This window comes from Nilaparvata lugens, chromosome 1 (assembly GCF_014356525.2).
Source record: "Nilaparvata lugens isolate BPH chromosome 1, ASM1435652v1, whole genome shotgun sequence".
Classification (NCBI taxonomy): domain Eukaryota; kingdom Metazoa; phylum Arthropoda; class Insecta; order Hemiptera; family Delphacidae; genus Nilaparvata; species Nilaparvata lugens.
The window spans coordinates 15,161,828-15,189,653 of record NC_052504.1 but is presented as its reverse complement, the minus strand read 5'-3'; the positions used below and the strand labels follow the sequence as shown (position 1 = coordinate 15,189,653).

The window sequence follows — 27,826 nt, the reverse complement described above, 5'->3', positions numbered from 1 at the left end:
TTTGGCAGAAATAGCTGAAAACTGAATGAGCCGAAAATACGAGGTTTTTGGGCCACCCTGTATCTAGCACAAGGAAATTTTGCATGAAGAAATTGGTTCTGGACTTCTCTTATGTACCCAAATAATATATTGAAAAATCAGAACTACAATATAAATTGCATGCACCAATGTATATAGTGACTGGACTAATAGTGAAAAATACATAATATGAGAGAGAATAACATGCTCTGAATTGGCGTTACCGTTACTTCCCCCAATACAGTAGCAGTTGGGCCAACTTTTATTCGTTGCCTGGAATATTAATGGAAATCAACTATTGTTTTTACTTTCTCAACTAAAATTATTAACAGAAAACAAAGTTATCACTTCATTTCATTAATATTATTTCCCAAATTGATTTCAGAGCCAACTTTCTCTAGTTCTACGTCTATTTCCGATCTGAAGATTGTCATAGTGCGCGGTTCAATCCAATCTTCAAAACGAACGTCGCACCAGGTTAATCGTCCTTTATGTTGATAACTTTTGAGTTTTCAAGTAATGACACATTGAAAACAAAGTTGCAATCTCAAACTTCTTTTGTTTGTTCTTCATTGCTAAGAAAAACTAAACCTTGAAATAAACTGGAATGATAATGAATATATTGGAATGGAATTTATAAAATATAATTATAGTACCCTTTAAAATTAATAGATCAAGGCCGTTTAAATTGGTTCTTGTGGAATTAATCACGGTTAAAATTTAACCGGCTGTTGTGCAACCGGCACTAAGAATACAAATTATAACTTAATTTCAAAGGGTACTATAATTATATTTTATAAATAAAAGAAAGTAGCCCTGAATTCATACATTTTGTGAAGATATAGAATTGGAATATTCAAAACTTATGTCAAAAAGTTGAATCTACATAGATACCTATATTGGTATAAGTTTCAATTAACATTATTTCTATAAAATCTGTCATTTCTAATTTCTAATTCTTCTAATAACTCGTCAGTGAATGGAGAAATCATAAGGAAAAACAGTGTACAGTTCTGTATCTTTATTGACCTGCATATGTCAACAAAACGACAAAGAATTTAAATAACGACATTATTTTAATTACTCATGTTGACAGTAAATATTTATAATAAAATTAGAATTGCTCAATGCATTAATAATAACTTAATGGTTAATAACAATAAAGCCAAGTAAAATTGAATCATTACAATATATTTAATAATATTAATCTATTAACTCTAGTAATAAATTATCACAGACTTTGGATATAATCCTAAACACAAATCAGATTCAGAGTATACAATCTCTATAATGATACAGTACAATAATGACAAAATTATATTGAGTTTTTAATTACACACATTCATGAATATAAGGCAATAATTGTAACTATAATACACTCAAGTTATTCAAATCTATAAATCAATTACATTACACAACGTCTTCAAAACAAATTCGAGGCACAACTGTTCGTGCCTACCAATAAACAAGCAGAGTTAATATTTGTAATAGTTTAATAAACCGTCATGAATCACACTTACAACAAAAACACAAAACCTTACTCTAGAATTATTATTTGTTGACGAAATTCATCTGTTAAAAGTCAGAAAACAGTCAATGTTCAACAAGGAAGAAAGTTTATTGGATTGAAAGCATTCCAAAAATTAAAAGTTTGGTAAGATATATAAAAATCTATCACAAACTTGCAAAGATCAATTCTAATGTAAATCTGGCCCTCATTCATGTACACTAGATTTCAGTTCTAATTTTAATGCAAGTAATTTGAAAATCACAGTTCACACATTATAGGCACAATATAAGACACATACATTTTCCCTTGACAGTTCATTGTAGAATGTCAGGGCGGGCTAATACTTGCACAAAATTAATACCAAACTGGTACAAAAGGCTTTTTACAGGTATCTTAATTTCAAGTTGTCTTCTCTTACCAATGGATCGAATTCTAAGATTTGGAATCGATACAAGGAAATAAAGTCTCTATGAGACTTACTTGGATGAAACAATGCGCTATGAATAAATTTTTTAAATAGGTTATGAAAACATAACCATGTACGATGAAGAATTAACTTAGTTACGAAGTTCAAATCCAATATTAGTAGTTGTAAACTATGAGTAAAAATGACAAATTAAAATGGAAAATTTTGTAAATTATTTCTCCCCATTTCCTTTGGAGATAATTGAATTATTCCAAATCTTATTGTTTTTTGAATAAAAGAGCACAACTAATTGCACAATGATTTAAACCATCCTTTTATCGGGGTTTCGCCATCATGTCCATGTTTGGGGAGGGGGGTCCAAAAAGTGCCATGTTGGGGGCAGGGGCCATTGGTCCCATCATTTGAAGTCCTGGCTGATCTAGTCCCAGGCCAAAATGAAAATGTTTTTATAAAAAGTTTCAGAAGCTTCAAAAAGTTCCCAATAGTTATTTATGTTAACAATATTTATTAAATTGAGCAATTCTTTACTATTATAACGGCTGTTTCTGTATTTGTAACTGATACTTCGAGCCGTGCTTATTATTCAACATAATGAGTGAAAGAGAGTATAAATTCAACTAGCAATGAATCTAGCAAACAAGATTTCAGATGAAAATTTCTGTTTTACGGGTAAACAGGCTTTGATAATATTTTAGCTGCAACATTTGTAATAATATTTAATTACGAACAAATTGCAACCTCTTATATAATCTTAAATTTGAAATAGGACAGTGTTATTCCGTGCGATGGAATGATATGACACTATTGAGTGCAAGTCATCTTTTAAAGAGTAAGTCAAGGAAATACGCGATCCGAAAAAATGTAAAAATTATAAAAATTAGTCAAAAAGAAGAAAAACCATGATTGAAAAAATAATTTGGCATGTAAGAGCTTTCCAATGATTGACAAAAGAGAGAGTGTTTTCGTAGAAATAGGCCTTGAAGAAATATTAGCAGACCCATCACCATGTTTCATGAAAATTTTACCCCCAATGAAACCTTGTTGCAAAAAATACTTGCAGCATTTACAACCAGAGCAAACTATTGTTTCATTACAAAACACATAATTTATTGTTTTCAAAATGAATAAATGAGTATACTTATATAAAACTCGTAATGAGCGGCTACATGAAGCTTTGAAGGACGGTTTCACAGGGTGATTCAGTCATTAATTTCTGTTATGTGTACCAATTTTTGGAGAAAGAATTGAGGACATTCGAAAATGAGAAATATCTCGTAGACGCATACAATGTTGGAGCTGAGTTATCCTCCATTATAGTCATTAGATAGCACTTGTGACCGGAGCGAAAAGTTGGGTGAGGATATTGACTCCCTCACTCGACAATTATCGGAGCTAAGTAGCTGTAAACAAGAATACGGATGAGCTTTCTAGTCTGGGGCTTCTGGGACACTAACTAGATTCAATATTCAGAGGAAAGCTGAACCCAGTGGAAACATACAACAGAAAAAGGAAACAGTGTCTCAAAAATTGTAATGCATGAGGAGTACCAAATACTATTATATATAATGCATACTAGAATTATCAGCAGGTTGGATCATAACTTGTGCCAACCTATAGAATGAATAGAAGGGTGATGAAGTATCAACAGAAATATTTGTTTGTGAATCTAGGGATTTTTTCTTCGAGAAGGTACCTTTCTCAGAAGGACAATAAGAACTTTGAAAAAACATTTTTCCTCCATCTATACCAATATTTATATCAATTGAATTACAATATGTAATTTGACTTCACCTTCATATAAAATTTTGTTTCAAGAAAGGTTTTCTAGCTTTAGCTATTTCCATGTTGAAAAATAAATCTATCTCTTTCAGAATGAGCATGGAAACAAAATTAATAGATATGTTTCACTAGAAATCTCACTACGCTATCGCGGTATTATTATTTCATCTTATCTAAGGCTCAACTCACACTTACGCGACTCTATAGTCTCCTCTCGACGCAGGATGTGTTTTCAAATGGTGACACTCAGACTAGTCGACTCTAGTCTCCGCGACATTCGCGACTGTGAGAATGAGTCAAGACATGTTGGTCGAGCCTCGACTTCAGTTGCGTCGTACCTTGCATTTTTAATGAAAGTGAGGTTATGTTTGATGAAAGTGATGTTTTATCATTTTAGATGAGACAATAATAAGAATTAGATAAGACAATATATTCGTAATAATTATTATAAACTTTGTTACATGCTAAGTAGTGACGAATTAGATCTTATATTTTTAATAAAGTAAGGTTAGAAAATGGAGTAGCATGGAACTGAAGTAGTGACAATGAGCAAAAAAGTCATAAGGTTGAGATTGAGAGACTGGAGTCGTACGATTTGAGTCGAATAGTGAGAGTTGAGCCTAAATGGGATTACTTTTAGTAGTGCCTATAGATTTAAAGTTGAAGTAGATAATTTAATATTTTGAGATAAGTTTCCCGTTTAAAGGAGTAAAGGTAAAATACGACTTTAGATAGTGGATGGAGGAGAAAGCAATATTATACCTCTTATGATATTATTAGAAGCATTACGAAGGGCCTAAATACACGGATGAAAAGTAGAAAAACACTACAGTCATTGACTAAATTAATACCAAACGGAATATCAATTTCAACCAAATTCTAAGTATTCATTGCTGCCAAGAAACATATTATTGAGTGGACTCAATAGACTAACACTGAATACAGTGCAAGTGAGCGCTAGGAACATTCCCATAGCACAGCACAACGATAATAATTAGAAAACTCTAATGTCGTGAGTATATTTCTTAGAGGAAGATTGGTATTTTCCAATGAGAAAGTCTTCCCAAATCCGACTTTCCTATTGCCAATCCATTGTAATCCAAGTGTAATGAGATAAAGTATAACAATGCGAGTTCATCTCGATGTTATCATGGTTGGAAAGATAAGTGGCGACGCTGAAGGTTGAGCGGCGACTTTTCAGTCACCGTCATACGTACACCGCACCTTGATTATCATTATCGTCCACACTGATCTTGTTGGCATAGGGCGAACTGCCGCCGTCGTCGAAGAAGCGCCGAAACGTGAACTCGAAGAAGCCATGAAAGGTCTGCTTGCCGTTGTCGTTGAACTCGTCCGACTTGGACGAGTCGGACGAGACCGAGTTGCGCAGCTTGTCGGGGTCGACCGGGTCGAAGTTGGACGTGTCGGTCGAGTACTGGATGAGGGGCCGGTGCGGGGGCGGCTGCCTGCGTAGGCCCTTCTCGAAGTCGATGCCGGCGAAGAACGGGTGTGACTTCACCTCGTTGGCGTTCTTGCCGAGGCGGCGCTCCGAGCTGGTGCATAGCTTCAGGATCAGGTCGGCGCCTTCCGGTGACAAATTGGCCGCCTTTGGGATGTGCAGCGTCGTCTCCCAGTTTATCACCTAACATTCAAATTGATATTGCCTTTATTCGATATTCGCTTTCTTGTTTGAGGCTAATTGTATTTACATAAAAATTAAAAATCAAAGTACCCTTTTTAAACATATATTTTTTTTAAAATTTAATGTTCCTTAAACGATGAATCACAATTACAAATCATGAAAAAAATGAAATTTTAAAACTATTGTTTGTAATGTAAAGGATATCATTTCGTTATTATATCTAATTAAATAAATGTATGTATCTTGGTTTAAGTGCAGTAACATATACTTATATTTATTTTTTGTAAAGATTTTTTGTATTTTGTTTTTGGCAAATAAATAAATGAGGATAAAAACCGTTCCTTTAACCAGTGTCTATATTTTGGAGATACTTTGTTTTGTTAAGAGGAATCATGTTTTTTTTACACGACGTGATAATATACATTCTCATAATACGAGGAATAAGGAATAAACACTTGCTTGGAGATGAAATGCAACACTCCAATTTCTACAAGCAAGGTATCAGGAGTTCTGGTATGCAATAACATACCTGACTTTATAATATGAATGAATAAATAAACTTGATATTAATTTCTCCGAGGATGCTATCTATTCAAAGGAGTACATGAATCCATTATTCTACAAATTATTTTCTATTTTTTCCGATGTTGTATAAGCCTTTGTATTTTGTGTAGCCCTTGTCTTCTAAGCTCAGTTGCAAAAAGCAAATTTAATTTTAACTGTGATTAAATGTCATGAGAACCAATCAGAGAAGTTTTCTTTTCAGAATAGCTTTGATTGGTTCTTGTAATATTTAATCATGATTAAAATTTAACAGGAATTTGTGCAACTGGACCTTGCATCTATTTGGATTTTTGGCAAGTTACAGATCCCCCTGATTAGGTGGGCAGTGGATGCTAAATCAATCAATCTATCTACCTATCTAATCTAATATAAAAAATATCACTATCACACTAATTATTACTCGTATTCTAACTATATTGACTGTAAAATTAGGAATATGATATTGTTGAATGAACAACTGAAAATGTTTATTTTAATGAAGTTTTAACACTGGATTGACGACTTGCAGATTAATTTAAAATTGTAATTTTTTTGTTGTTTTTGAGTTAAAATTGACTAAATTTCAGAAAAGTGAAATAGTACAAGGAGTATCCTTAGTTTTTCCTATTAGTTTTTATTATTGTGGAAAATATGAAATTATTACTCATTGACTGGAGCAAGCTTTCGAATCGCATGGGATTCATAGTCAACAATGGCCTATAGTGAGGTCCACGTTATAAGAGCAGTGTTTGATAAGCAATGGTATTGCTATCCTTGTCTATCATTCAACAAAGCTGATATCGCTACCTCTTTCTCGCTTTGTTGCTCTGTTGCCAGATCGGCTTTTAAAAATATAGAATTAATAATATTAATTAACAAATTATTTCATCTGAATTATGTAAATTAATTATAAAATTATTGAGAAATATAAATTTTTGCTTAATAAAATATAATTGATTATTTTAAACGAGAATGAACAGTTAATATTAAATCAATAAACCTGTATCAGCTATCGTCTATAGAAGGCATTGGCAAGACAGATGGTCGGCAACGTTCAATTCAATTTATTTTTACACACACATACAAGTTTGATAGAGATTAACAAAAAGAATACATGCAAACAACAACAATACACATTAAAATAAAATAAAAAGAAAGTGGTGCAAAAAAAGGGTGGAAGGTTGAAGGGGTTTTCCAACTATGGATATCCATGTACTAGGAAAACCTTCAATCCTTGAAAATTCAAGCATCTGCTATCTTTATACGTTGTTCTGCTATCTTTCTTCACTGCCATTATAACGTGGACCTCACTATAGGTGTATTTCAAGTTTCTTATATTGACAATGCAGAAATTCTTTACATGCTTTAAAAATATGTACATTAATGAAAATGCAAGTAAAGAATTTGATTTGCTTGTAGTATAATCATTGTATAATGCATAAATATGAATGAATTCTATTTGCATACCTTGTACTGTGTCTCGCCAGGCGTGCCGGCGTGAAAGGGCGGCGATCCGACAAGCATCTCGTAGAGAATGATGCCGACACTCCACCAGTCGCAGAGCTGCGTATAGCCGGTGTGCAGGAGGACCTCGGGCGCGATGTAGTTGGGTGTGCCGACCAGAGAGTGCGCCAGGCAGCGCTGGTGTTCGCGTCGCCGTCGCCTTTCCAGCGGCTTCAGTTGCGCCATCGAGTTGCAGCGACACTCGGCGTCCGCCTGCCACTCCTCGCTCGGCTCCATCGAGTCTTGTCGGCCGTGCTCTCCTAATCACACACACACTGTTTTAAAACAACATCGACATCCCGAGCAAATTACAATGCTTTTGTAACTAGAATTTGATGTCTTCTGTTCAGAGACGTTGGGCCATATGAATACAAACTGAGCATATGCTCATGAGAATGAGCATAGAGCATAAGGATTTCCTCATTTTTATATGAATAAGCTTTACCTTATACTCTTACCTTATGCTCCTGAACTCTGGAACAAATGTTCACGTATTTAATAGATATTTGTATATCTAGAGTGAAAAGTACGACTTTTTCTCCCTGTGGGAAAAAGTTTGAAGCCCGAGGCGAAGCCGAGGGCAGCAATTTTCCTGAGGGAGAAAAAGTATTTTTCGCTCGTGATGTACACAACATTTTTCCTCCATCTACATTTTTTATAGAAACTGCAAATAAAATCATTTTAATAACTTACGTATTGGTGACAATGATTCCTAACAACATAACCTAAATCTAAAACCTAAAAACCGGTCGTCTGATTGGCACTGCCGATTGCGCTATCTATCGGCAAAAGTTGTAACAATTATATCAGCTGAGCAGCTACCAAAAATGGCTGACTCCAGATCACGCGGTTCAGATTTGAATTGCAGATCAAAAATATTTGTTGGCTGGTATTTTGAATAGAATAAAATATTTTAAAAATTGTATAAATTTTTATCGTCTACTAATATTAAGAATATAAAAAATATCACTATCACACTAATTATTACTCGTATTCTAACTATATTGACTGTAAAATTAGGAATATGATATTGTTGAATGAACAACTGAAAATGTTTATTTTAATGAAGTTTTAACACTGGATTGACGACTTGCAGATTAATTTAAAATTGTAATTTTTTTGTTGTTTTTGAGTTAAAATTGACTAAATTTCAGAAAAGTGAAATAGTACAAGGAGTATCCTTAGTTTTTCCTATTAGTTTTTATTATTGTGGAAAATATGAAATTATTACTCATTGACTGGAGCAAGCTTTCGAATCGCATGGGATTCATAGTCAACAATGGCCTATAGTGAGGTCCACGTTATAAGAGCAGTGTTTGATAAGCAATGGTATTGCTATCCTTGTCTATCATTCAACAAAGCTGATATCGCTACCTCTTTCTCGCTTTGTTGCTCTGTTGCCAGATCGGCTTTTAAAAATATAGAATTAATAATATTAATTAACAAATTATTTCATCTGAATTATGTAAATTAATTATAAAATTATTGAGAAATATAAATTTTTGCTTAATAAAATATAATTGATTATTTTAAACGAGAATGAACAGTTAATATTAAATCAATAAACCTGTATCAGCTATCGTCTATAGAAGGCATTGGCAAGACAGATGGTCGGCAACGTTCAATTCAATTTATTTTTACACACACATACAAGTTTGATAGAGATTAACAAAAAGAATACATGCAAACAACAACAATACACATTAAAATAAAATAAAAAGAAAGTGGTGCAAAAAAAGGGTGGAAGGTTGAAGGGGTTTTCCAACTATGGATATCCATGTACTAGGAAAACCTTCAATCCTTGAAAATTCAAGCATCTGCTATCTTTATACGTTGTTCTGCTATCTTTCTTCACTGCCATTATAACGTGGACCTCACTATAGGTGTATTTCAAGTTTCTTATATTGACAATGCAGAAATTCTTTACATGCTTTAAAAATATGTACATTAATGAAAATGCAAGTAAAGAATTTGATTTGCTTGTAGTATAATCATTGTATAATGCATAAATATGAATGAATTCTATTTGCATACCTTGTACTGTGTCTCGCCAGGCGTGCCGGCGTGAAAGGGCGGCGATCCGACAAGCATCTCGTAGAGAATGATGCCGACACTCCACCAGTCGCAGAGCTGCGTATAGCCGGTGTGCAGGAGGACCTCGGGCGCGATGTAGTTGGGTGTGCCGACCAGAGAGTGCGCCAGGCAGCGCTGGTGTTCGCGTCGCCGTCGCCTTTCCAGCGGCTTCAGTTGCGCCATCGAGTTGCAGCGACACTCGGCGTCCGCCTGCCACTCCTCGCTCGGCTCCATCGAGTCTTGTCGGCCGTGCTCTCCTAATCACACACACACTGTTTTAAAACAACATCGACATCCCGAGCAAATTACAATGCTTTTGTAACTAGAATTTGATGTCTTCTGTTCAGAGACGTTGGGCCATATGAATACAAACTGAGCATATGCTCATGAGAATGAGCATAGAGCATAAGGTAGAAGCATAAGCATTTCCTCATTTTTATATGAATAAGCTTTACCTTATACTCTTACCTTATGCTCCTGAACTCTGGAACAAATGTTCACGTATTTAATAGTTATTTGTATATCTAGAGTGAAAAGTACGACTTTTTCTCCCTGTGGGAAAAAGTTTGAAGCCCGAGGCGAAGCCGAGGGCAGCAATTTTCCTGAGGGAGAAAAAGTATTTTTCGCTCGTGATGTACACAACATTTTTCCTCCATCTACATTTTTTATAGAAACTGCAAATAAAATCATTTTAATAACTTACGTATTGGTGACAATGATTCCTAACAACATAACCTAAATCTAAAACCTAAAAACCGGTCGTCTGATTGGCACTGCCGATTGCGCTATCTATCGGCAAAAGTTGTAACAATTATATCAGCTGAGCAGCTACCAAAAATGGCTGACTCCAGATCACGCGGTTCAGATTTGAATTGCAGATCAAAAATATTTGTTGGCTGGTATTTTGAATAGAATAAAATATTTTAAAAATTGTATAAATTTTTATCGTCTACTAATATTAAGAATATAATAATTATCATACAAACATATATTTCATGAGTTAATCAAATTTCTGGTTGTGGTATTGAATTCAGTTGACTCAATGACAGACACCTCTATTATGCTTTCTCATCTGAGCTTAGACCTTCTAACCTATTACAATGTAAGTTTCAAAATAGAGATGCTCCCCATGTCATTTAAATGGAGTCACTTTTACTCCCTAGGGAGTTTTTCTGTTTTTACTACCGAGAGCGAAAAAGTGACACTTTAGTATTAGGTTTCAGGGAGTAAAGTAAGTACTTTAGACAGTAGATGGAGGAAAAAAATTTTTCATCATGTGATTCGCCTTTCGCCTTACTTTGTTTTTATAATGGAAGCTTAGAATGTGTTACTCACGAAATTGCTAAATATGCAAGTATAGACACCGCTTGTGTTTGTATGTCTGCTCTGTTCTCTATCTATGAATTGAGAATTAATTAGTTGAGTTCTAAATTTTGAAATAATAGCGTGAAAAAATGTCATCTCTATAACAATCTTCAGCATAATCTTATAATCTGAGAGACTTTACATAGAGTTATATTTGGTATGAAATACAATGAATCTTGTAGAGGAATTTTTGTAGAACACAAAATTATGACCTTGCCTTGTCTGTATATATATTATAATTTAATCTCAGTAAAGAAAAATCTGTCTAATTTTGATAAAAATATTTCTATACATTCACATTACACTAGACATAGGGATGATATATAACTAGACCTACAGTTAGATTGACTAAAACTCTAAAAAGTCATAAGTACCTACAAATTCGCATGTTTAATTTACTACCAGATAATGTTAAGCAGTTACCATTGAAAACGTTTTGTATTTCTGTTGATAAATGGCTCAAGTCTGAAGCTTTCTATTCTGTTAATGAGTACCTGGAATATTTCAATGTATAGGCTATGTGTAAATTTGTTCGTTTCTATAGTCCAACTCGTGATATTTTACTACAATATTTCAATGTGTATTTGTAAATTTGTTCGTTTTATAGTCCAACTTGTGATATTTTACTTATTATTGACGAAACCTATTGCTTACATTTTTGTAATGTTGTTTTATGGCCAATAAAATTCTTGATTCTTGATACATTCATATATGAAGGCTATTAATTTAAATGAATATTTGATCAAGTCCACATTACTTAATAACGTTTCTTAGCTTGAGAAATTAGCACAATTTGAAATAATGATGAACATTAAATAAGTTAAGAGGACTTACTATGAGCAGCATATGGTAAGGTTACATAAAACATGTATATAATGAATAAAGAACTGTATTGGCAAATCCTCATATCCCTTCCATAGGCGGTTGGCCAGTGGATGATAGAAAATTAAATGAAATAACACATTACTGATAATCAAATTCAGAACAAAAGCAATAAAAGCTAATTTAAAATTACAGTATTGTGATCAGTTTTTTGAGGCCTCGATGATACAAATGTATATTTTCCAACAGAATTATGATAGATTTCAGACGAAGTTTGCGAACTCTTCACATCACTTACCATTTCTTTGATAATACTTGGAGTTGTGCGTCCAGCGGAAACCTGTGCATAGGCCGAAATCGGTGAGCTTGATATGTCCATCTCTGTCGATGAGAATGTTATCTGGCTTGATGTCACGATGGATGAAGCCCATTTTATGAACGCTTTCCACAGCACACGTCAACTCAGCAATGTAGAACCTGCAACACAAACACAATTTAAATTAAATTTTTATTTATTTAGGGCCGTTTGCACAGTGAAAGCTTAAACTGAATTCAATCAGCTGTTGGCTTAAACTCAAAATGAAACGATCCCAGACTAGCTTTCTTTTTGTTTTATGATAGACTTCGTTCATTATTTGACTCTGCAAAAACTGTTAGAGGAAGGATTAGTAATAATACAAAGAAAATCAAACCTTGGGTGACTAATGGTATTCTTCGATGTATGAGGCGAAGAGACAAAATGTCTCTTAAGGTTCGTAAACAACCATTTAATGTACAGCTGATGGATTGTTTTAAATCATATAATCGAACACTGAAGTCGGCATTGCGAACTCTAAAGGAACAGTATTTCAAGAATAAATTAGTTGAATGTGGAAATAATCTAAGGGCTGTATGGAAGGTTGTGAATGAAGCAACAGATACCCCTTGTAAAACTAATTGTTCTATTAGAGTTGGTTACCAAGGATAATCGCATTTTGAGATCTTATCAAGTAAATGAAATAGCAGAGGAGCTTAATGAACATTTTGTGAGTGTTGGTAGAAGAATTTCTGAAAAAAATACTAAAGTAAAGGACAAGATTTTTAGGGAAAAAACTAATAGATTGTTTTGTAATTCGTTTTTCTTTTTTCCTGTCATAGCAGAGGAAATTGATATGTGTATTAAAAACTTGAAGAAAAGGGTAGCACCAGGATTTGATAGAATTTTTTCTAAATGTCTGAGTTCAAATTCTCGCATAATTTCAGTTCCTCTGGCTCATGTAATAAATTTATGCTTTTTGAATGGTGTTTTCCCCGACGAGTTGAAAAAGGCCACTGTTATTCCTTTGCATAAGAGTGGTAACAAAAGTGATCCAGGGAACTATCGCCCAATTTCTCTGCTTTCATGTTTGTCAAAGGTGATTGAGAAATGTGTTAAGGCTCGTTTGGTCGAATTCTTGGAAAAATATGAAATTTTATCTAATTGCCAATTTGGTTTTCGTAAGGGTGTAAGTACTTCTGATGCTGTATATAATGTTACTAAGAGAATTATTGAAACACTGGACAGGGAAGAAAAATGTATAGCTGAGTTTTTAGATCTCCAGAAGGCTTTCGATACAGTGGACCACAATATTTTATTTAGAAAGTTAGAAGGTATTGGAATTAGAGGTGTTGCTATGGGTTTCTTCAAAAGCTATCTCAGTTGCAGATCACAGGTGGTTGGTGTTGATGGTATAATGAGCTCAGAATTAGAAATTACGATGGGTGTGCCACAGGTAACAGTTCTGGGTCCAATATTATTTTTGATTTACATTAATGACTTATTCAAGATAGAGCTTGAGAGCTGTTCTTTGTTTTCTTTTGCTGGCGACACTGTTGCTATTTTCTGTGCATCAAAATGGGAAGATGTTTTTTGTAGAGCTAATGAGGGTTTGAAAGTTATAAAAACTGGTTAGATTTCAACTTAGTTAGTTTAAATATAGCAAAAACTACAGCAGTGTGGTTTTCTTTGACCTCAGCAGGTCAGCCAGATAACCAGGGGAGTTTGGCTTTTCATGAAACTGGATGCGATGATAATAGTTGTCTATGTCCTATAATAATATTCAAGAGCAGCACCAAATACCTGGGAATAATCATTGATAAGCATTTGAAATGGAGAGACCATATTTCATATTTATGTTCTAGGTTGAGGAAAACGCTGTATAAGTTTGTTCAACTGAGAAATATTTTTACAGTTGAGCAAATTAAAATGGTTTTCTTTGCGCTTGTGCAGTCATTTGTGCGATATGGTATCATTGGCTGGGGTGGTTGTGGTGTCACCGTTCTTAAGCCTCTTATAGTATTGTATAAGAGAATTATTAAAATATGCTTGAAAAAACCGGTTAGATATCCAACAAATTTGCTGTATAAAGAATTTAATGTACTCAGTATTGAGCACTTGTATGATCTTGACCTAGCTAGTTTTGTCTATTCGTGGCCCAATAGATTCCCTATAGCCCCTCATGGCGGCTATGTTACTCGTAGACAATCTGAGAGATTTTTGCTAGAACCACCTTGTAGAACAGCGGCTGCCAGTGCTCATGCAGCGTATTATGGTCCTAGACTTTTAAACCGTCTGTTGCTTGAAGTTTCTGGAGCATCCCAATGTATACCAATTTGTTATTATTCTTTCACTATCAAAACTTTTAGACAGTATCTTCGACACTACTTATTAGGGAGACAAAATGAAGACTAATTTTGATTTATTTCTCAAATCTGTTTTGTGAATCTCAATTCTATTCTTCAAATACATATCTTACTTGGTATAACAGAGCAGAACAGAATTTGTTGTTTTATTTTTAAATATTGGTGATCTTTATCTTTGATGTAGAACATATAGTTGAATCTCAATTAGGCCTATACTGATTACAAGAGCAACATTTGTATGAAAATAGCATAAGAGAATGGAATTTTCTTTTTTCTTGATGTTGTAATGTAAAATTATAAAATCTAATTATGTTATTAATATTACGATGTATATTAGTATCTTATGCTATCCAACATTCTAGAGATACACCATCCCTCATCACAAGCTTTGCTTAAAGTGGGATGCAACAATATTATTTAGAATATGATATTTTATGTAAATATTCATTATTTTATAAAGAATTTGTATTTTATGTTTGTAAGTATGAATTGTATTTTAATTTTTGTTGACATTAATAAATTGAATTGAATTGAATCACATTATAACAAATGATACTTTTTATAGATTTAATCTGGTTTAAGATGAAATTTAGTTTAAACTGGCACTGTGCAAATGGCCCTTAGACACACAAGATAAAATATAACAATACAAATATACAATTATTGAATACATGCAAATAATATAAATCAAACTGATATTTTAATATTTGCATTATTTAAAATTTTGTACAAAAACGTTGAGAAGCTTGAAAAATAGGAATGATGATACCATTTGTAGCACAAGCCGGCTCTGCATGAACACTAGGTCAACAAGACGGACGATATATTGGGTATGCGGCTCAAGATTGCGGCTGGCCACAAACGTTACGTTTCACTTGAACGATACGACTGTACAACCGAAAACCCGAAAGTTGGTGTTAGTCACTTCCGACGTTGGTATGCAATAGTTTGTGAGCTCTTGCTGGTTAGCTGTTACAGAACACTGTTCGCCTGTTAGTCGGAAATGTTCAAAGAAATGTTACGTCAGTAATTATTCACTCAGATTATAATTAATGAGAAGATTAATCAATTAAGAGCTCGTGTAAGCTTTTCAAACTTTATTTACTCAATTTTTGAACAAAGCTGATGAATATTGCGAGCCAAATCAGTGAATATGTTCAATCTATCTTGACTAGTATTCAGTGATAGTTTTATCGTTGAGGGTGACGCCCACATAAGCTCGAGGCTTGTGCGTGGGTAATGAGACGAATGATGATGATGAGATTACGAATAGACCTACAGCTTTTCGTGGGTTCCGAACTACTGGAAAGCGATTTTCAAATTCAAAATTATATTTAGAGGAGTAGGCTCGCCAAATGGTCACTCTTACTACGGGAATAGCAAAGTATAATAACTTGAAATCATACGATCGATAGAAAAACTTTTTTGTACAGTATTGTTTTGTTTTATGTATGTTTTATTTCTGATCTTCCTTGTGATTGATTTGAAATCTAGGTTAGATGATTCTCTTATTAAAATTTCTAAATTGTGTTTGTTTAAATTGCAAATGATCTAATATGTAGAGATAATGTAGAATGATAGATTGACATACCTAGCCAGCGGCTCTTCGAATATGCCCATCTTGATCAGTAGCGACATGAGATCGCCGCCAGGGATATAGTCCATGACGAAGTATAAGTTGTCTTTATCCTGAAACAATCATTCACACATTCAAACTTTATCACGGGAAGAGTTAGCAAGAGAAAATAATCCTAACATTTCCAAAAAGTAAATAGCATTTCTGTCATCGAAACGTGGAGAGAAGAGGCCATGCCATACATGGAATCAGGGAATACTATGCCCCCTGTTGAAGAAAGGTGATCCCATGGATTGTAAGAATTTTACGGGCATTTCTCTATTGAATGTTGGCTACAAGATCTTCTCAAATGTCCTCTATGAGAAACTGAAACCTCATACTGATGGGAAAATAGGGAACTACCAGGAAGGGTTTCGTTCAGGAAGATCCACAGTGGACCAAATATTCTGCTTTTCTGCTTACGACTTCTAATGGAGAAGATGTTGGAGTACAATGTCAACTCTTTCCATATGTTTGTGGATTTTAAGGCTGCATATGACAGTGTAAAAAGGCAGAAACTGTATGATGCCATGTATGAGCTTGAAATATCTCATAAACTTATAAGGCTTGTTAAAATGACTATGAGTGCAGTCCAATGCCAGGTAAGAGTACAGAATCTTCTATCGGATCCATTCCAGTCTTACAAAGGTCTTAGGCAGGGTGATGCTTTAGCATGTCTGCTTTTCAATGTGGCATTGGAGAAAGTAATACGAGACTCCAAAATTGACACTAGAAGAATCCTGCTCAATAAGACAATTCAATTACTGGCTTATGCTGACGACATTGGCATTGCAGCCAGATCAGTCCCCTATATGATGGAGGCATATAATAGCATGAGAGGGGCAGCAAATAGTATGGGAATGATTGTAAACAAGCAGAAAACAAAGATGATGGTCTCATCAAGGTCCAATGCTCATAGATTGAATGCTGCTCAGTGTGACCTGATAGCTGATTGTGGTTTGGAGGTGGTTGATGAGTTCGTCTACCTTGGGTCTTCAGTAAACTCAAAAAATGAAACAACACATGAGATCAGGCGAAGAATCCCACTTGCAAATAGGACATACTTCCGTTTAGCCAAACACATCAGATCAAGGAATTTGATCCGAGAAACAAAGATAAGAATCTACCGCTCACTGATTCTGCCTGTGCTGACCTATGCCAGTGAGGCATGGACCCTAACAAAACTGGATGAGAATATGATCAACATTTTCGAACGAAAGATTCTACGCCGAATTTTTGGTGGTGTGCAAATTGATGAAGTGTGGCACAGAAGAAAGAATAGGGATCTGTATGATATGTACGGCCACACCAATGCACTGGCTATTATCAAAGTAGGGAGACTCAGGTGGAAAGGCCATGTTGAAAGAGCTGATGACTCATATCCGCCTAAAAGAATCATGAATTACAACATGGAAGGAAGAGGACGCCCTGGTCGACCAAGACTGAGATGGATGGACTCAGTCACTGGAGATGCAAGGAGGCTTGGTGTAAGAAATTGGAGACGAGCTGCCATGGACAGAGTAGAATGGAGGCGATTGCTGGAGGAGGCCAAGATCCGTTTTGGATTGTAGAGCCGTGGATGATGATGATCAAATAACATTAGCTATGTGATCATCTCCAACTTGAACAATACCTTGTGCGCCACAGGATATTACTTATTTGTAAAACATACTTATTTGTGTTTACTTTATTGATGAGTTGTGGGTAGAGGGATGGAAGGGGCATATATCTTGATAGTTTTTCTATTTGTTGACATGGCGAAGTTTGTACACTAATGTTCACTCTAGCACTTAAACCAAGGAGCAAATGGAAAACTTATATGTAACGCTACCAGTACTCGACGAATGGGGCTGGAAAATTGTTTGTTTTCTCCATGAAGCCTCCAAGAGATAACTGTTGAGAACGTGTGGCGCTGGAATGAAGATGGATCACAGGACACACAGCAGGAGGCTAAATTAATATTTTTGCTCAAATGCTATCTCCCATGAATTCTCTAAATTACATATTTGACTTTGACTACAAATAAACCTCTAGTTTACGTAGATAGACCAAATTTCATATTAAGAGCATTCCCGAAGCCACTGTCAATTTACCAATTGATAAGCTGCATCGAAAAGAAACGATATTATAAAATCAAATCAGTCAGTGTATGTATGCTTAATGAGAGTGTCAATTTTCTGTAACTCTGTATAAACATCAAGTTTTAAGCAAAACTCTAATGAGATTGAATTCATTCACACATATCCAATCCATTAAAACAGGTACTGAAAATGATGTTGGTAAGTAAAACAACATCCAACAATATTCTAATAGTTTTGGATAATTCTTTATAATGATGAACATAAATAATAATTTACCTGAAAAGAATAGTAGAGCTTGACGACCCATTCATTGTCGGCTTCGGCGAGAATATCTCGTTCTGCCTTGACATGGGCCACTTGGTTCCTCTTGAGGACGTCGGCCTTGCGCAACGTCTTCATCGCGTACAGATGATTGGTGTCGATTTTCTTGACCAGAGCCACTTCACCGAATGCACCGACACCAATCGGCTTGATTTTGGTGAACATAGATTTGTCCATTTTGGCTCGCTTGAGCCGAATATAGTTGGACTCTTTCTGAGAGAGCATCTTCCTCATCTGACACTGGTCCTCTTCGCTGAGGCCGAGCTTGGCCATTTCGGTTTCGAGCTGCAGCCGCCTGAACAGCCTCTGCGTGTACGATTTGAGAACATTTTCCACGTGCTGCTCCATGAAGAACTTGAACGCCTGAGGTGAATAGTTTCTCACTTTACAGTCCCTGCGTTCCTCTTCCTTTTCTTTGCTCATGTGCTTGCGCTCGGGTATGGGCGATTCGTGGTCGATCTTGTAGGGCGGATACCGCTCGGAGGCAGCACCGTTCTGAGCGACGGCCACAGTGGTGGAGGAGGTGGGTGGCAGGGGCGGCGTGGTGGGGTGGTGAGGGGGTTTGTGGAGGGCGGGCGAAGTGCGCGGCACCTGGCTGCTCTCGACCGTGGAGACCGTAGCCGCCTCGCCACGTTGTGCCGCCAACGCCTGCATGGTGCTCGCATAGCTGGGTGGCTCCGTGGTGGGCACCGGCTTGTGCTGGATGGAGGAGGCGTAGGAGGGAGGGGGCGGCGGCTGCTGGGGAGTGGGAGGCGGCGGAGGGGCGGTGGCCGTCTGCAGCACAGGCTTCTGCACCTGGGTGCTTTTGACCGACTGCATGATGATGGGCGGCTGCGTTTTGGCCTGGCGGGCACTCCACGAGTGCAGCGGCGTTGTCGAAGACGAGTTGGACATGGAGGTGGGCGTGGGACTAGGAGAGCCGGCCGACGTGGGCCCCGAATAGATGCCCGACGACGGACTCTTGCGGTAGTCCTGGGTGGGGGACTGCCGGCTCTGGATGGACGCCGAGTAGGAGGGGGGAGGCGGGGGAGCGGGGGAAGGCACCAGGGGGTAGGGAGGCGGCGGTTCGGCCGAGGCGGAGGCAGCCGAGTAGATGCTGAGAGCCTGCATCTGCTGTGAAAGCTGCTGCTGCACCTGGGGGCCGTTCTGCACGATCATGGGCTGGCGGCCGCCGGGACTAGTGCCGCGGGCCACGGGCGCCGGCGACATGCGCTTCAGCATTGGGGGCGGGTAGGGCGCGTGTGGCGGGGGCGGTGGAGGCGGCGTGCTGCCACTGCGTGGCGGGGGCAGTGGGGGTGGTGGCTCCAGGCCGGCTGGCGAGTACTGCCTGCTGAGTTGTGTGTGCTCCCCTCGGGGACTGTCTGACCGCGAACTGCCCGCCCCGCTGTCCAGCGCCGGACTGCTTCTGCACTGCAACTCCCTTTCCAGTGATGGCTTGCGAATCAGTTTCAAACCTACAACATAAAACAACTCAAATAAACTATCATTTTATAAAAACAAATATTGCTGTCTTTCAAGTAAATGCTTATTGAAATAATTCAAATAGGGATAATAGAGTATTTTTAAAAGCCGAAACTAGTTTTTTTTATATAAATGTTTATAGAAAAATGTTTTGAAAAAATAGTACTATGTAATCATTTCTATACAAATAAAAATAATTCATTTTCCCAAAAATAAAAGATTACAACACATTGCAAATAAAGCTATTATAGGCCTGTTGTGATGCAGTAGAAAATATTAATAGTTGTGTATGAATAGTTTAGCAAGCATTAAAGGTTTATGCTCAAACAATTACTGATAGAAAGTCATACATTTTGTATATTTTCAACCTTTCAGTTAAAATATGATCATTCATCATATTTTTCATAATATTTGAACCCTCATTAATACACTTCAACCCAGGATTACCAAAAAAGTCATGCCCACTATCATCAGCAAATGGAATCGTGAGGTCATTAAATTTCAGAGCATTATTTGAATAAATCAAGAACCATATTGGGGAGAGCGCACCCCACTGTACTCTGTTGTAGACCAAAATTGGACGATTTTTCAGTTACAGATATCCCACTCAAATATTAGGTTTGTTTTTCTATGTTGGTGATTGGCTGGTTTTAAATGTTTAATCCAAATTTTCATTTAAAACCTCTATAACCAATTTACGAGAAAAACATTTGTTATGACAGTCTTTGTAAGGGCATTCATAATCAATGTGATTGAAATTACAAACGAGATATTATATTAAGTAAATGCAGTACACAGAGCAATTTGTAATACTGAACTTTAAGGGTAGAGATTTAATAGTACAGCATATACAAAGCTTACCAGAAGATGATACTTTGGATGGCCCATTGACTAAGGTTGAAACTTTAAGGGAAGAGATTTAATAGTACAGCATAAGTATAAAAAGCTTACCAGAAGATGATACTTTGGATGGCCCATTGACTAAGGTTGATCCATCGTTTGGAGGTTGTTTAATTAGAATATCAAGGGCTGCTTCGAATCGCCCTCCAGAAATTTTCAAGGCTCTGGTAGCCGTTTCCTGCAAAAGAAGATTTTTTCATGATAATGCATGCGGATCATTACCACTATGTCATAATTCATATATTTATGAAATTTACAAACAACAGCATTTCAACGTTTCTATCATTTCAAATTGTTATTGCAATCATTCTTAAAATTAAGTTAACTGAGAGACCCGAGGCATATTATCCAAAAGTATTCTTTCATTATTCACCATTTTTATATTTACAGGATGTGAAGTCTGAAGTTTATATGTCTCTCCTCATAGTGTTTCATTTATTTATTCATTCATTCATTTCGAAAAAAAGCAATACAACTTTGAAAACAACAGGCACGTTATTGCTCATATTTTTAACATTTCCAACTTACTTACAAATTACCAACTCACTTCATTGCATGTTCCGAAGAAAAAACGACAAATAATAGAAGTATAATTTGATTGTTCAAGTCGTTACCAAAAACAAATGATACTTAAACACCGATAAAACGAATGATTTGATAAGTTAGGCCTATTTATGAAGATGCTTTTGAGGAATCTGCTTCTATTTATGATGTGTTTTAACTAATATTTTAATTTTCACCTATTTTTCCTGAAACATCTTTGGATGACAAGGGTGTTACCGTTGTTTCTATAACTCCAAAGATGCACTCCATCCACTCCAACATTTTTTAGAGAAACAAAGAAATTTATTTTACAGAGAAAGTGTATAGGCCTAACGTTTCCACAATAACCAGTAAAGTTCACTGTATTTCATGACTAGCTTCTACATTCCTCATCCTTTTCACTTTCAAGGTGAAAAATCTGGTGTGGCACACTCACACAACTTTCCTTGCCGTTATGAAAATTGATCACCTGACGCTAGTGTTCCCGCGCATCTCAAGTCTACTATTCAAAGATTTGAGCCAGCTGGTGAGAGGGCAATAACGCTGGAGACACACGAGGTCTGCTATCTCTTCATAGTGAATCATTTAATAGAATCAACAGTTGCCAACAGTTTGCAATAATTGGATAATCACTTTTTCTCGAATTTCGAGCTCATTTTTAATTTTAGGTGAAAACGTTACTGAACATTAATTGTAGAGATTCTCATGCTCAATCTTTTCCACTCAAATTTTTCTGTTCAAATTGTATCTTAAGCCTGAAAATTGAGAATCTAAAATCAAACTTTGCATAGATGGGGCGGAGCTCCTGAAATTTTTACAGATATGGGACTTGTGGCAGTTGATAGAGCTTATCGATGACTATTCTAGGTATAACTTTAATCAAAATCTTTGGAGCCGTTTTCGAGAAAATCGCGAAAAACCCTGTTTTTGACAACATTTTCGCCATTTCAGCCGCCATCTTGAATCGCATTTAATCGAAATTGTTCGTGTTACTTATAGTGTAAGAACCTTAAGTTCCAAATTCCAAGTCATTCCGTTAATTGGGAGATGAGATATCGTGTACACAGACGCACATACACTCATACACACACACACACACACACACACACACACACATACAGACCAATACCCAAAAATCACTTTTTTGGACTCAGAGGACCTTGAAACGTATAGAAATTTAGAAATTGGGGTACCTTAATTTTTTTCGGAAAGCAATACTTTCCTTACCTAATGGTAATAGGGCAAGGAAAGTAAAAATGAATAAGAGAAAACATCTTTTTAACAACCTTCCACAGCATCAAAAATGTTATTGATATGTCTAGTAGTGAAGCATAACACAATAATATTTGTTCACCTATAGTGAGGTCTACGTTATAATGGCAGTGGAAAAAGATACGACACCAGCGTTGCCGACTTTCTGCCTTGCCACTGCCTTCTATAGAAGATAGCTGATTCCGATGTATATCTGATGCAATATTGACTGTTCTTTCTTGTCAAAATTAACCAATTAGGCCTATATTTTATTCGTCAAGAAAATACATTTTTCAATGTTTTAGTAATAAATTTTAATAATCGAGAAATCAAATACTGCCATTACACCGTGGACCTCACAATAACTGAGTTGTATCCAGCTATTTGAGTCATCCAGCTAACACGCCGTAATTTTATGATCAAGAAAACAGCAGTCAAGCATGCACAGTAGATTTACTTCAATTTACACCCGCCATTGCACAAAAAACTAGAGATCCTTTTAGAAGACCAAATCGATAGGTTACATCATAAGTAGCAAATAGATATGTAGGCCTATATATACTTAGAGTATATACCATGGTATAAGGCGTTTACGTTCTAACTTTCAATTTTAACTGAGCCGATAGTCCTAGTACGGTAGTTCTTTTTCGTGAAGCTGTAAATCACGCTGGTAGTCTCTGTGCCGTTCTTACACTCTCACCCAGCCAAAACAACAATATCCTAATAGACAGTAGTCGTAAGTAATTCGCTTGAGTTGACAAAAAATCTGCTCCAAATTAGAAACATAAACGACCTAGGCCTATACCATGGGATATCTCCTTATGTTATATTCTATGTAGGTATAGTTACATCTTAAGCCCGGTCCAGACGCTCAAGTTTAGCTTCAGTCTTTTGCTCAAGCAAAAGTCGGAGCATGTAAGTCGTTGCGTCTGGACGGTAAAAAGGATGGGTCTTCAAGCTCAAGTCGTTAAACTTAAAATATATCGGCTGGGAATCTTTTTCCATCAAACCGTCCGTCTTTTGTCTATCCAACAAAACCTAAATCGCGTAAAAATGGTGATAGAGAAAATTGTGATTTCAGATTCGGATTCAGCGCCCTCAAAATAATAAAATGCCTCGCGAGTACTTGAAAATAAGCAAGTTTTTTATCGATTGTATATAACACCATTTAACCATTTTTTTTATTTCTTGAATCTCATGATACTCTCAGAATTTGATGTTGATATTAAGATTTACTATCATGATATGTTAAGATGTACTATATTGTTGATAAGAATACTATCTACAAAACTTTAATCCATTTACAATCATTGTGTCTCGAGATATGACATGTGAACAAAGCCATTTAGCGATTAACAGTTGAATCAGTGAAAAAATACGATAAAATTATTACTCATCTACCGGACATATGTCAACCGAACTGAGCTTGTGAGCACAAAAATAGGAAAACGGACGACATAAGACGGATGCGAGTGGACCCAATTTTACATCCGTCTTTTGCTTGAGCAAAAGATTAAAGCTAAACTTGAGCGTCTGGACCGGGCTTTACTGTATGTGCATTTCATGTCTAGCTTTCATCTATTTTTCATGCACTCTTTAGGGGTAAAATTATGGTAGTGCAGGCGTACTGACCTCGGTGAATCCCATGGCCAGCAGCTGGGCCAAGGCGTGGCGGACGACAGCGGCGGTGACGCTGTCTGCGGCGACGCCTGCACTAGAGGAGGCCGAACTGACGGTGGAGAGCGTCGAAATGGTGCTGGCGGCGCTGGAGCCAAGCCCGAGACCGCCGTCGCAGCTGTTGGCGAATGGCAGCAGCGAGTTGCGGATCTCCTGCAGCGCCTTCTGGTGGTAGCCCGACGAACGACTCGACGCCCCCGACTTGGCCCCCGCCCCCGACGAGGCGGACGACGCGGGGTTCATGCTGGCTGTGGCCGGAGGCGGCTGATGGCCCATACTAGGCCCCCTCTTCCCCCCCAACGCATTACACCACACAACACCACTCTTTCTTCTTCATCACACACACTCACTAACAACTCCCCTCCCTCCTCTCTAGGCACTTCTGCTGATATTATGATTCTGCCAGCTGATACTAAACTCAAGTGACAATCCTTCCTTTCTGCCTCCTGTTAAACAAACAAAATATATGTATCAATAAATATTATTTTATAAGTTATGAATGATTATTTATACATGAAAAGTATCTAATTATGATTTTGGTACCTTATGCTTACTTTTTATTCTATTATTTTATACTTTTGATTATAAGATTATGTATTTCCATTTATTTATTTTGAATATGTATTTATTGTATGGCAAATAAATTATTTGATTTGATTCACAGAGCATATAATAATATTGAAAGTAAGAATATAATTATTTAATCTCCAGGTGGAATTTTCAAGCCACGACTTTGCAGTGAGATCCACGTTATAATGGCAATGGAGAAAGATAGAACAGCTTTGCCGATTCTCTGTCTTGTCACTGCCTTCTGTAGAGGATATCTGATGTCTACTTGGAAAATAGAGCAACTAAAAAGAGTTGTTAATTGGTTAAGTGAAGAGCATTGATGTCCTGCTTCAAAATCAGACATATAATAATAATAATAATAATTCGTTTATTTCACTACATTTTTACAATTGGTAATACAAATACATACATTAAGCATAATTATTGAACATTACAATTGGTAACACAAATACATACCTTAAGCATAATGATTGAACATATATCTGTTGAAAACCAAAATTTTCCATTTTTGTTCTACTAAGGCTCCTCTTAGTGAGTCATTAGAAAGCGTTGTCTAATATTTAATTAGGCTAATTAGTTCCATGAAAGGGATCACTAAAGTGAAGCCCACTGGGACACTTCTAGTAAATGAGTTTCAAGGATAGACATGAATCTTACATATTGTTGAAAAATTACTGCTTACTAAATAATGAGCCAAGTAACCCTGTAGAATGTAATAACAACCTAAAAGTGCAAAACCAGTCATGACCACCTTATCTCTAGAGAAAGAAAAATCAGTATAATTTCAAATTTGAGCTATGAAATAAGATTTTTGTGATTCGATAAGTTAGGATAATATAAAAGAATAGGCTAATGATAATAGTCACAAAATAGTTATTTGTGCAACTAGTGCGCAAAGTGACCGAAAGAAACGTTTACGCCGGAGCCTTAGGCGAGGGCAGAATGGCTTCTTGAGTGCAGCAGAGGAACTTTGCGCACGTATTTCACATTTAATTTTTCCTACAGTTACCATTGAATATGAAAAGTGAGTAATTATGGGTAAAATTCCCTGAAATGCATCAAATGTTTTTCTGTGTAATTTTATTATTAATAAATGAAATTGAATAATGTAGTAGTGTTTGAATGAAGGGGCGGCTGTCACTGATGTGGTGGCTGTCCTCGAACTCGGTGTCCTTGATATTATTATAACGTGGACCTCACTATAGGCTACCACAGTCATTGTTAGCCTACCAACTTAATTTTTGTTTTCGTGCACTAATCCTCCATATAACCCACCAACTATTTTGCGTTGTCATGTTGCAAATCTAGAGTGCAGAAAAAAGTTTTTCCGCACTAGAGCGGAAAAGTGATTCTTTGCGTTCTGTAATCAGTGCAGGAATGGCCACTTTCCAAGGTAACTGTAGGAAAAATTAATTTTAATCTTCTTTCAACTCATTTTAAATATATTGCTATCCCAGTCATAACTAAATGATTTTGTGATTGTATTAAAATAGTAAAAAATATTTTAGAGAACGTGATTGTAAATTAGTTTTTTAGTGAGAAGTAAATGCGATTTATACTAAATAATTCGAATTTGTAACATCCACCATACAGCCTAAATAATATATACGGTATTGAAATTTTATTACTATTTCGGTTTGCTGAAGATGATGCCTACGCGTGCTCCAGGACTGTGCATGGGTAATAAAACTAATGATGGGTTCCGAAATACTTAGGCGGATCAAATGTAAGGATATTGGTACTTATTATTGAAAAGGGTTTTCATCTCTGTCTTAATCTTTGTGTAAATGTAGTCCAAAAACTTTTACCTAGCCTATTAAATTTATTTCACATATTGGTAGTTAAGAAGAATTTAAAAAATATAAATTTTACAACCTAAGATAAAATTATTGTTTAAAAATATAGTTTAATAAACTGGCATGATGAAAGGTGGGTCATTATGCTTATTAGCCTAACTTACCATCTGTAACATAAATAGGTTAAGTTAGAGAAGATTCAAAGTTGATGTCACACTTTGTCACTAAAAATTAACTTACAGATTGTTGCATGAACGCAATATAAAGACATTGTATAACATTGACCATCATTGCAACCATCCAATTTTACATCTAACTCAAAAGCTCTTTAATCAACATTGTTACTAATGTAAAAAAGTGTATCTTTCAACAACACTCTACAAATGACAACTCATAAAACACATAATTCTAGTAATAGATTTTCATCACTGTGGTATCAGAGGACGGAAACAATAATATTATCAAAATAATTTTGACTAGGCTAGAAATGACAACAGATGCCACTGTAGTACGAGTACGAGAGATTGCAACTTTATTGGGCTAGTCCAATAATTCACATGCAACCGTGTAAAATGACATAAATCCTTTTACAAATTAATATGATAGTCAAAATCTGATGTGGATTTATAATAATACCTACACTAGCTACGGTGATCACCCATTCTAGGATTGAGTAACCAAATTCCAATTCCTGAAGGCAATTAATCCGTGGAAGGAAGGTCTACACAAATGAGCCAATCACCAGGAATAAAAGCAGATTCAACGGGTTAATACAAAGACTCAATATGGATTTACTTTCAAGGCACATAGTAATCACAATTTATAAGTATTTTAAGATAATATCACTATCACACGAAATAAATACACACTCATAACAAAGAAACTAACACTACTTTGCCAAGCCAATGGCCATTTTTTAAGTGCCACATTCCGATGGAATGAGACTATATTTTTAATGTTTGTTGTAAATATTCACCAATCAAAAACAAAACCATGTAAAATAATTTTAGAATTGATAAAAGGAATACATTTATAGAATATTCTCAAAGAAACTAGTACATTTGCAGGTTATATACCGGAAGGAAAATAATAATCAAATCATGAAAATTTCAAAATACATGTCAGCAAAAATATTTTATACAGTATTAAAATTATTTTATTATTATAATGCATTCATTATATCTTCTATAATGGAATTATATATTTTTATTAAAGAAATTTAATGTCGACTTACCCGAATTGATTCTCGACTTGAGTGACTCTCGACA

At 36.0% G+C, this 27,826-nt stretch overlaps 1 protein-coding gene across 1 annotated transcript; it reads right to left on the bottom strand.

The window, feature by feature from the left end:
- Positions 1 to 1,024: 1,024 nt before the first annotated feature.
- On the bottom strand, positions 1,025 to 27,481 carry LOC111046145 (serine/threonine-protein kinase LATS1). The gene is made up of 8 exons (XM_039431580.1): positions 27,199 to 27,481; positions 24,148 to 24,638; positions 20,773 to 20,899; positions 18,316 to 19,814; positions 15,935 to 16,032; positions 11,981 to 12,159; positions 9,457 to 9,752; positions 1,025 to 5,376 (listed from the first exon to the last, which is right to left on the bottom strand). The coding sequence occupies exons 2-8, from the start codon at positions 24,466 to 24,468 to the stop codon at positions 4,942 to 4,944; spliced, it is 2,955 nt and encodes a 984-aa protein (XP_039287514.1). The 5' UTR covers positions 24,469 to 24,638; positions 27,199 to 27,481; the 3' UTR covers positions 1,025 to 4,941.
- Positions 27,482 to 27,826: the final 345 nt, after the last annotated feature.

Bases quoted from the DNA above. Each gene is read 5' to 3' on its own strand.
- LOC111046145 (XM_039431580.1), bottom strand. From the start codon at position 24,468: ATGGGCCATCAGCCGCCTCCGGCCACAGCCAGCATGAACCCCGCGTCG. The intron at 12,160-15,934 runs GTATGTCAATCT...TTTGTGTTGCAG, and splicing joins TTCGAAGAGCCGCTGGCTAG to GTTCTACATTGCTGAGTTGA. The intron at 5,377-9,456 runs GTATGCAAATAG...TTTGAATGTTAG, and splicing joins CTGGCGAGACACAGTACAAG to GTGATAAACTGGGAGACGAC.